This window comes from Hesperophylax consimilis, chromosome 11, assembly GCF_061612785.1.
Source record: "Hesperophylax consimilis isolate HC1 chromosome 11, BYU_Hcon_1.0, whole genome shotgun sequence".
Taxonomy (NCBI): domain Eukaryota; kingdom Metazoa; phylum Arthropoda; class Insecta; order Trichoptera; family Limnephilidae; genus Hesperophylax; species Hesperophylax consimilis.
The window spans coordinates 33,841,703-33,853,642 of NC_142846.1; the positions used below are offsets into that span (position 1 = coordinate 33,841,703).

At 34.2% G+C, this 11,940-nt stretch overlaps 1 protein-coding gene across 1 annotated transcript; it reads right to left on the reverse strand.

Annotated features, from left to right (window-relative positions):
• Positions 1 to 1,098: 1,098 nt before the first annotated feature.
• On the reverse strand, positions 1,099 to 10,520 carry LOC149420069 (organic cation transporter protein-like). The gene is made up of 8 exons (XM_089636944.1): positions 10,514 to 10,520; positions 9,525 to 9,790; positions 7,505 to 7,684; positions 6,116 to 6,346; positions 3,778 to 3,997; positions 3,151 to 3,322; positions 2,008 to 2,284; positions 1,099 to 1,365 (listed from the first exon to the last, which is right to left on the reverse strand). The coding sequence occupies exons 1-8, from the start codon at positions 10,518 to 10,520 to the stop codon at positions 1,099 to 1,101; spliced, it is 1,620 nt and encodes a 539-aa protein (XP_089493070.1).
• Between the last annotated feature and the right edge of the window lie 1,420 nt (positions 10,521 to 11,940).

Sequence of the window (11,940 nt, forward strand, 5' to 3'; positions counted from 1 at the left end):
TTTCAGGTCGTCTGTGATAATATGTCCCAGGTATTTGACGCTACGACTAACGTCCATTTTCCTTCCATCAAGCCATACTGAAGGTGTTAGCATGTTTTCGTTGTTGCATTTGAAAACCATAACTATTGATTTGGACGTATTGCATACAAGGTTATGATAAGTTTAAGTTTGAACAGTCTAATTTAGGGTTTAGTATTTTAAATAAATTATAATATGCAAAATGTTAGAAATTTAATGTAATAAAACTATTTTGGTTTAGACATGTTTCGTTAGGTGCATAAGGAAATTACATTACTATAGTACAGTAAATCGGTTCTTTTATTTCAGTGTTTTAAAAATAAATTATTCTAAATAAGTATAAAAATAATATTAGCTACAAAATTATTCGATAATGTCTTCACTGGCTCAATTTTGTAATGTCTCGATTGGAATTGTTTTCCTTGATTCGATTTGGGTATTTCTGAAAAAGATATTCATACAATGTAAGTGTTAAAACAAGTTAAATTATTTAGTATAAAATCGAAGTGCCAAATATAAGGTTGTTAAGTATGGTTTTAATCGGTTAGCCAAAGAAAATAATAATGATTAGCAAATAATGTCAAAATAATTTTCATTACAATTATTAAAATTAAACCTTTTTCCACTTTAAAATTGATGTGTAGAGTCTAATAAAAATCTTTATTAAATGGCAACATCAAAATGGTTCAAAAGTAAAAGGATGTAACTTTTAAACTTTTTTTCACATTAATTATATACTGTTACCAAACATTGGCGGTACTTTCCAAAAAGAAAGAATCTACATCATATTCTTAGGTAATAATTTATAAAATACTAGAACTTTCTGTTTTGGAGTTGAACATACAAACAGATTTAGTTACTAACAAGTTACAAGTATAAGAACAAGTTAACTAACATTCGAAAAGTAAATTTCTGACCGTCTTTTGAAAGGCAATGATCCTGAGGCAAACATTTTTTTTTGTAAATACTTTCACATCACAAATATCTCATGATCTTTCACGGGTATGCGCTAGTTAGAAAAACGAAAAGTTACAACAATTTTTCAGGGTTAGGGCCGTAGCTAAAATTTTTTTCATTTGCTTACCTATTGTCTTCTGCTTGTTGAATTGTATCTGGCAGGGGGCAGCCCTTAGTGTTGGGTAAGGGGTACAGTATAATGGTTTGTAAGAATGTTAAGAGGCTTAGAAGAATAAATGGGGAAGATGGTGAGATCTTGTGAAGGATTATCACAAAGGGAGAGATCATTGAGCCAAGTCTGGAAAACATTGATGTGCAACCCACTCCTGCATTACGTACAACCGTGGGATATATTTCTCCAGTGTAAAGGTATAACGCTGGCAGAGCTACCTGTAAACAAGATTGTAATTTGAGATTGATATTTGGTTGTGATACAATCAAAAGTTATTTCAATTAATTTTTGGGTTTTGCTGTGCTGTTTTTCTTCCTTTAGCCAACTTTTCAACGGTTATATACATTGTAACTCTGTCCGAAATGTTGGCTAAAGAAGGAGGAACTGAAACAGTCATAATTACCCAAAAATTAAGTACGGCGAGATGTTATTGAATAATTATTTCTAAGATTTGTTCTTGATCTACTGTTGTCCTTCCATTTTTACTAGTGATTACATTTAATCCTTCATTATTTGAAAGTCCTGCGTTTATCCTTCTTTCAATGTAATTATAAGTTTTCCCGTCTCTCGCAAACTTACTTCTTAAATACACAAACTCGTCCAATTGCTCCATTTATTTAGCATTCACAACTGTATTGCACAGCGTCTTTATACTCTAGCTTTCAACGAATCGATCATACTTACATTCTATCATTCCGCATACATACGTCATTCGGTGACTCAATAACTCATCAAAATGACAATTCAACACACCTTTAAAAAGTGACAAAATGATGAAATAAAAACTAGGATAGGTTTACATAATTTTTTAAAGGTGTGTTGAGCTATCATAGAACCGCCTCTTAGAATATGTAACTTACCGATAGACCAAAAATGCCGAATCCTGAGAAAACAACTCTCGGCCAGTCTTGTGGATAAGTGCCGAGAGGAACTGTCAGTATGAGCAGAAAGCAAACAGCCGTTAGAAGCTGTGAGGCCACAATGGTCACTTTGCAGCCAAATTTCTGAACTGCCGGAACACATGCAAGTGCTCCGGGAATCACAATGAACCCTCCTGCTATTACGGTCAGGAAGATATTCTTCCCGACAAGTCCAACGTGCTGGGAAAATGCGAAGAAGCAAAGTCCTCCGATGAACCTATAAAAATAAAAATAAAAATTTATAACAAACGACCGGTCAGTGGTTTAGTTGGCATCGCGTTTGGGTTCCCACCAAGGCGTTGTGAGTTCAATTCCTCGGCTGGCTAAGTCCTTCATCACAACAAAAGCAACATTTTCCATTTACTGGAGTTGTAGTAGAAGATTTTCAAGTATTGTCAGGTTATTCGTAACCCGGGAATGTTGTCTTTCTTTTAATAAAAAAAAATTCCATAAATATTTTTTCTATAGACTTACAAAAAAGATGAAGTTGTACTTGTCGTCCTTGATGATAATCAATGTATGATTAGCGTGAACATGGTACTTTTGCGATAATATCATTTCCTTAACTAACTGGTATAGGTAATATTGTAAGCCAAAATGTATGTAACTATAATAACTGTAATTATAAACAAGTAATGGTTCACTAAACCAATCACATATCATATCTTATCGATGTTGAATGCCAATTGTGTGGTTTAAACTGTTCTTCTGCGAAAAGTATTTTTATACTTATTTAAATTTTTTATCTTAAAAAGATATAAGGGGTAGATAAGGAATCTGTGGGTCAATGTGTCCAGGAGTTATGAATGTATGAATCCATCCCTCCCACTGTGGTGCAAGACGATGGGTCGAGATAGACCGGCAGGTCAAAAGGTCTCCCTCAACCAGATTCTCCTGATCCGGCCTGCCACGCACTAGGTGGGCAACCACATCGGTCGCCAAGACCTAAACAAACCTCGCCCCTGAATAAATGGTTCCAGGGGCGGCGGTACCCACACCCACCTCCTAATAAATTTAATATTTTGATTTTAAAACATGGACATAATAAAATTATAATAAATTAATATTCTGACTTTTACTTACCATTCCACGCTAAGAATAAGTGTTTTAAATCTTAAATTCTTGGATTGCAGCACGGCTTTAAAGGTAACTTTCTTATTTTCTTCCTGATTTTGTACTACATAGTGAGTGTTAATTGTATCTTTAATAGTTGACGAATCTCGTCCATTGAATATGGCAATATTTTCAAGGAGAGCTGTATGAAAGACAAAATAAACACATTGTATATTTCAAATTGGATTTTTCAAACTCAAGTTATTTAAATGTTCACTCGTCTCCATTACCTATAACATACCGAGGAATTAAAAACAAACAAAGATATCTACAAAAACATAGTAATAAAATAATTTCGAGGGCTTAAAGTCAAACAACATATCTACAAAAAGACATATTGATAATTTTATTGGTATGTTTGTTGTAGGTAACGTTGCTTGACTTTTTAACACTCGAATTATTGGCATGTCTTTTTGTAGATAATGTTGTATAATTCCCCGAAACTATCTTTATCAATATATATTTTTAAATTTTTTTTGTAATTTTAATTTACATAGTTCAATTACGAGGAGTCAATTTTATTATTGTAATGGTTACAGAAATAGAACTTAAAACTTTCGTTTTATTTTTGCAGACTTTTAAAGAGGAAAATGTTACCTATTGCTTTTTCATTTTGTCCAGTAGCTAAAAGCCATCTCGGAGACTCTGGCAATACAAAGAATATTATTAAATATACTGAGGAAAGCAAGGATAATGCGATTTGTAAATGTCTCCAGTCCCGGAACATATAGGCCAATCCAGCCATCATAGAGTTTCCCACTCCAAACGGAACTTGGTACAGAATAGGTATTATTGTTCGCCAAACCCCTCCCACCACCTGAAAACAATAATAATGTATATCGTGTTTATAATCAGTCAAAATGAAATACCATGGACAAATGATTTTCTTTTAAATATATTTTTAAACATATTGTTCATCACAGGTTCACACTTTAAAAGTGTACAAGATTTTTCAAAGCGGAATAACTGTAGGCATTTTGTAAACTGTATTGTTTAACCTTTTGATCGCATTAATATGCTCCGTTTTATCTATAGCCGTACGCAGTACATATTTTCAAATACCTATGCATGCAATTAAATGTCAAATTATAGCATTCTGGCATGATTTATTGGACTATATAGACAGAACAGATTATTCTCCACAATATGAAAACAAATCCTCGTGTGTCAACACTCTTAGATGTTTATAAAAACAAAAACATAAAATTTCATACAAAGACGTACCGTATCTTTTGAATGTGGTCCCGCCATTCACTCGGCGTCATAAATAAACCACTCTCGGTGTGTGTGTACTTAGGCCACTGTGTTTATAGACACAAGTGGGACACCATGATCACTTATCATTCTTAGTTATGAAAAGTTTTGAATGACAAACTAGTACTAACGCCATCCGTTGACAAAAATGTAAACTAAAGGACTAAAAGGCGCGAAGAGGCGCACTTGGTTATCGATCTTTTTTTATGAAATAAAATTTTATTTTTGAGAAATTCTTGTAGATGTCAGCATCGTGATAGTTCTACAAATGTCCAAGTGAGCAAGAAATACATTTATGACGAAAGAGAGCGGGAATATCGGCCGTCAAAGTTGCCGTATCAACTGTTGATACAGCCGCGTGTGAGTATAGACTTTTTGCCGTAACAACAGTTGATACGGCCGCGTGCAAAGAGTTATGCAAGTTCTGAAATTTAATTTCCTTCCGTAGCCTCTGCTTTACACAGATTTTTTTCATGTTTCCAATGGGATCAAAATTAAATATAGTCCATGCTTTCCGAGAGAGAGAACCCTGCAACTTGCTTAACAGCATCCACTTTCATAGAATCTCAGGCCATCGTCCCATGGGTCTTTAAGGAATCTACATAAACCAAGTGCTAAGAATGTAAGACCCGGCAAATAAAAGTCCTACAATGGAATGCACTGCAGACCGTTACCTTACGTTTGCGAACTTTACTTACGACGGGCTAACATAATAATGTTTTAACCTTTTAGGTGCGGTATGCGGATATATTGGCTTGGCACTCTTTGCCACTTTTTTTACATTACCTCCACACGAGAGGCCCTGAGGGAAAAAAAATCTCTCAGGGCCTGTGTCATCTTTGGGGATGACATGTAGAAGGTCTTTTTATGGAAAGGAAGGAGTGAAAGTTTTGGGAAGGACAAAGGTATGAGGGGTGGACAGGAATCTGAGGGTCAATGTGTTCAGGAGTGACAGATGTATGAAACCATCCCTCCCACTTCGGTGGTACGCATAAACGCCCCCTTAAATTGGGAGTGGCCTGCAGATGTATAGGCTGGGCCATAGGAAACATCTTGCTTCATCTAAATGTACGAAACTTGCTCACCGCATTGGAAACATATATCCCTGTCACCTCCTCATTCGACATTCGAAATTTTGTCGAAACTTACAATAATAAAATGTTATGATTATATACATTAATATATTTTTCCGTGGATTATTGATATAACGTGAATTTATGATAAAACAATAAACGTAGGTACTTACCTAAAAAGTTAAACAATATAATTTTGATATAATTAAGTACTATAATTTTACAAAAATTACCCTGCGGTGTTCATTAGCATATTTTCAATGACAATAAGGATGAAATTAGTCTAATTCGGTATAAAAGTGGGTAGAAGATATACAAAAATTTGTAAATACATAAGAATACATTTTTATATTGCAACAAATTAGTTTATAAATTTTAAGTACTTAATTTAACATAAAATGTAAGGGCACTCTACAATATTATCGTTCAATGAAACAGAGAAAGACACCGCACTTCACGTGACACGTGAGTGCACTTCCACTGAGTTGTTCCGGGCTGCAGCCTCAGGGTAAAGATTGCCCTGGTGATGATTACCAACTTCCTCTAAGAGAAACACCAGAGGAATAAAAATATGTTTACTACATAGATTTAGGTTAAACATCGCTTACCTCCATGCAAACGACAAATGAGACGATGGCTATCCCCCCTGAAGCTATGGCAAGCAGAAATCTCAAAACCAAAAATGCCGTGAGGAAGGGACTAAATGCGGAAGCAAATCCAGCAATGGTCTGCATGGCTATGGCAATGAACAGCAGTTTTCGGCGACCAAATCTATCCGCCATTACTCCAAACACTATATTTCCTAGTAGGACGCCAAACATCAGGGTTACTTGAGAAATCTGAAATATTATATAATATAATATAAATTGTACAGATAAATTTTCATAAGAAGGTTCTCAACTTAAGATAAAGAAAATACAATATCAATTTATATAAATAAGATTGTCTGTGGCGGGCGGGTAGACACCAGGCAGGCAGCGTGGATTTGATTACAGGTTTTTTACCCACAACATCTTGGCCAAGGAGCTTACGTCTCTGTCACAGTGGTCATCTCTCCATCGAGTCGTATTCTTCGCTTCTGTCGCAGATTGGCAATTACTTCCTGTGTTATTTGCGTGATTAGTTTCCGTTATTGTGCATAGATGTCTCTAGTGACAGAGTAAGTAACTAGCCGGTAAGTTACATCCTAGTTTTTCACTAGGTGTAGCATACAAACTTGTCTCAAGATCTGAGAGAGATTTTAATTTCACGAGAGTCCGGGCTGTCCATACACTTATGCGGAGTGAACAGTAGTTTTATATCAACAGAATAATTACAGCACTTCCTTAGCGACTCGATAGACTTAATTAAAAGATGCTGCCTATAAAATCAATGGTTCCGCCTACACGACGCCCGCACAACATACTTCTGATATATTAAATGAAAAAACGCTCTTTGTAATACAACACTTTTTATTGAATTAATAAATGACAGCTAACCAGGCTTCGCTTATCTTGTGGAAATATATATTTTTCTTTTATTACTTGTCCTTAAAATTAGTGAAAGACCTCACCCATAGATGGCACTATAATCAATAATGTTGGAACCCGTCCTTGAGGTTCCTACTTTATTTATTATTCTCGAGGTCTCTACAATACTCGAAAACTAATCGCCATCTATGTGAAACCTAAAAGACTAATATCTAGTGCCATCTATGCATTAGCTCTTACACTAATATTAAGGATATTGCAGTACTGAACCTCCCAACTACCAAATGAATATGTAATTAAGCAGTCAGGCAAAATGAAGTGTATAAAATCAACTGTGACTATAATGGTGTATTCGAGCCTTCCCACCAATGTTGAAGTATTTATCAACTTACTTATTAGTTGGTAACATGGTAACGGCACAATGTGTTGCGCAGACGTTGCTTGGATGGAATCACTGAATTAGAGTAGACAAATAATTGCAATAAAAGTTTGATGGGTCAGTAAGTGGTTTAATAAAACTTTACTTACTTCAACATAGTATTGCCTTAAACAAACAAGGTTCCACTCGCTTACAATGGTATTAGAAAATGTTGATAGGTCATATTCAAAATCGGTGCATCGCACGGAAGGTATACTATCTCTGCTGGAATAATTTCCAGATACTAATATTTGAGGGTCATGTATGAAGCAGTGGTTTGTGCTGGAATTCTGAAAAATGAAATAAAATAACATTATGTGTATGAAAAATAACTAGTAGCTATACATCTAATTTCTAAATAAATAAAAACAGTTTGTGATAAATAAATATGAAAATATAGAAAAACATTATTTTCCCAAACAGCTCATGAAATTTTTTCTGACTTTATGTCCGGGTTAAATCTTCCCCATAGGAAAAACTAAACCCTTCCACACACTTTTCCACAAATGATCATCTAGTCAATCCACATTATGTAAGTGCATTATATAAACAAAATAAATACCAAACAATACAAGAACAACACGTCAACTCACCAGAGATCAAATGGGAAAATAATTCACCGACTCCACAAATTTTCATATCAGAGGGTTCGGCTCGGTAGAACTTCTAACAGGGCCTATAAATCCTACTGATCCCTCAACATAAATATTTAAAAAATCTTTCATTTGTGTGTATTTTAATTTTAATCTGTTTTTTTTTGAGCAATTATTTTCAGTTTTAAACGCCATTTCCATCGTGAGCTATTATTAGCTACGTGAGCTGAAATATCTATTTAACCGTCAAAAAATAATTCTTGAAGTTAAATTCTTTGTTCCACTTTACAATAATATTGAAACAGCTTTGGAACTCTTCTATCTAATATTGTCATCTCCCTTTTTCCCTGTCTTAACCTACTAAAATAATAATAGTCCCAGCTGTTTCACTTTTAAACACACACATTCCAAGTAAAAAAATAATAATAATATTTGGATGATTTTTATAGCGCCGTTTTCGTGAAAAAAATCACCACAACGGGGTGAGTAGTAACCAGCGGCTTGCAGTTCATAAAGGCTAAAAAACTGTGCCTACCTCAAAAAAATTAACCATGAAAATAAATTAAAAGATATCAAAAAATGTGACAAATTTCTGATCTACTTATACGGATTTTTCTTCTTTCTTAACTGTACGCTTATGATTTGTAGCTTGTAATTTATTCAGTTAGTCACAAAAATCAGCAGAAGATTACGATAAAATGGATTTTTTCTAAATATTCACACCCAAACTTTAAAAAAATAGAGACAGCCTGACTTTGTTCATAGAGCAGTGCAAGCCACTGGTGCCAAAAATATTTATATAGCATACAATATAATATTCAAATTTAGTTTCTAGTTTATGACCAAAGTATGTTAATTGTGAAATTTCTGCAACCTTAGCATGTATCAAACATGATGTTCTTTCTATTGTTTCCGCGAGTTCACATTGTGTATTATTTTCTAAATAACAATGGACACTTACCACTCGCCACATAATGTTACGAAACTTACCGGTTTAGACATGGTAACCCATTCGCTGTCAGAATAATTTGCAAATGTGCCGATTCTGGCACCAAAAATGTTGGGGAGGAAGATTATTCCCAACTGGAAAATAGATCTTTACCACTCAAGATACAATGTTACAAAACTTTTAGACGTGGTAATCCATTCGGTATCAGAATAATTAAAAATGCAGTTGGTTTTTTGCACCAAGAATCTTGGGGATGAAGTTATTCCCAACTGGAAAATGGATCTTTGCTACTCAAGACACAATGTTACAAAACTTTTATACATGGTAATCATTCGGTAGCAAAATAACTAACGAATGCGGCCGGCTTTTTGCACCAAGAGTCTTGGGGAAGAAGTTATTCCCAACTGGAAAATAGATCTTTACCACTCAACACACAATGTTACAAAACTTTTATACATGTCAATCCATTCGGAATCAGAATAGTTTGCAAATGCGGCCGATTCCTTCCATCAAGAGTCTTGGGGAAGAAGTTATTCCCAACTGGAAAATAGTTCTTTTTCACTCAACACACATTGTTACAAAACTTACTGGCTTAGAGATGGTAATCCATTCGGAATCAGAATAATTAGCAAATGCGGTAGGTTTCTTGCACCAAAAGTTTTGAGGAGGAGCAAGGAAGACTATTCCCAACTGGAACCACGCAACGGATAGTTTCAAGAGACCCATAAGTACGCTTATCCAAAACTGCCATTTCCCGTAGTCACCAATAATGCTGCACATAACATCTTCATTGCCCACCCCAATGTTTCCATTTTCCTCTTGCTTTTGTGGCATTAGTTTTTCGGTTACGGGCTCTGGAATAGATTGAAAATTTTAACCATAATTAAGTATTACAAAAAAACGTGAGTTATAACTACCAACCAGTGGAGTAGAAGGTGAATCACCTCAATTTGGAGAATGTTGTAAATTATCACTTTTCTTGCGAATTTTATTCTGCACGAGAGTCCAAAATATTATGTTTTCCCATATATGTGTAATTAGCATCAACGCTAATTGCGCGACCTATTTAAGAAAGGTACGTTTTTTTTAATTCTGTCTAAATGATTTTCAAATTTCCCGGGTGAAAACAATTTGTTGCGCCCATTTTTAAGCATGAGTGATGGGCATTATCGAAATATCGATTTCTCAACATTATCGCTAGTGTGTTAAAATTTGAGAGGTTTTTGGACAAGAGTCCCGACCGTTCATAACAACCGTCTGGAGCCAGTGATACTATGGCATCCTCATTTGGGGTATGCTGTGAGGTTGAAAAGTCTGCTTCATTAAATTAAACAAAAAACATTGTCGTATTGAACCGCGAGTTTAAATTTAAATCGATAAATTTCGCTACGCATCACAGAAAAATTATTTCGAATTCATATTAAACATGTCGACCGAGTTTGTTTTTTCCGAAACTATAAAATAATTTATATTTTTCATGCTTTGATAAAATTTCTTTTGAAAGCAGTAAATTTTTTTAATGAACGATTGTTAATGTTTAGTTTACTGATACTAACTTTAAAAAAAACACTTCTTACCAGTCATATTGACGTATTTAATTGAATTAATATTTCAATGCTTTAGCAATCACAGAAACACACACACTTCTAAATTAATATATTTTTGCATTGATTTTACTTAGTAAATACTTTGTGCCAAACACAACACAACGAGATAAAGTCACTCTACGTTCAAATCAATTAATACTTCATTACTCAGAGAGCTTGCACAAAATACTGCATTGACCACTTTCTTACAATCTGCAAGAATCCCTTCCCTTTTCAATATGATGCCATATGTCAGGGTTTTCATGATTCAAAACAGACAACGGAATGTAAAAAAGGGTAAAAAAACTTACAAATTTGAAAAAAATACTAATCAATGTTAAGTCACAAATAATATAGGTACCTACCAAAAATACCAACACGAAGTTATTTTGTAGCCACGGACAAAATGGAAAGTCGGTTAAATAAGTAGGTACTTGTACCTACTTGAAAACGCACGAACCCTCCGAAAAAAATAGCGATGTTAAAAAATGTTCACTCCTATTTCGGAATAGATCCCTAGATATTACTTTCACCAGTTAGTGGTTTATTTATGACTTTCACCATTAAAAATTGGCTACGAAGTAGTATTCAATGCCACTCGGTTTTCAAGAAAAATAATTATGATTAATAAATGTTTGCATGCTTGCGTGCATTTTCCTATGACCGGAAAACTCAAATAACTTAAGGTGAAATCGTAAACCTGTTTCCTTTAGCCATACCGCCGAGGGTTCCGTTGTAACATGTAACCTCTCTTTCTTTTGTATGGGTCGTTTATGAGAAATACGTATCGACAGGATCATAATTATGTATTTGTACATAGTTTAATCACACCATTATAATAATAACAATAATTAACAGGGGTGTTGATATTATTTTGTAGAGGTAATAAATTATGAGTGGAAATCAAAAGCATATTATTTTATTTTATTTTAGCCATTTGTACATCCAAGTTTACAAATGTCTAATTCATTATTTTACTTGAGTAGTTACATACATTATTACATTTTCTTTTAATTAATCACTCAATTAATTACTCAATCCAGCTTGAATATATCTGTTGGTGATTTTTGTGTATTGACTTTGTCCTTTTTTGGTAATCTAATTTCGTGGCATGTTCTTGTCTTTTCTGTGAATGACAGCATTTATTTACGTACCCCAAACATTCCCAATTTAGTTACTTTCAATTTTTAGTTACTTTTGAAATTCTATTTCGCCTAATTATTATTCTCATGGCTCTACTTTGGAGAATTTGCAACTTATGTTGGTCACTATATAATATTTGTATCAACCCTGAACAAAACTTCAACAATCTACTTAATAATATAAAATCTGAAACAAGTGAAAATTTCTGCCGAGATGTGCGTATTTGAGACGAAGATATGGTTGCTTTATGTAATGAATGATAATATATTCTCAGG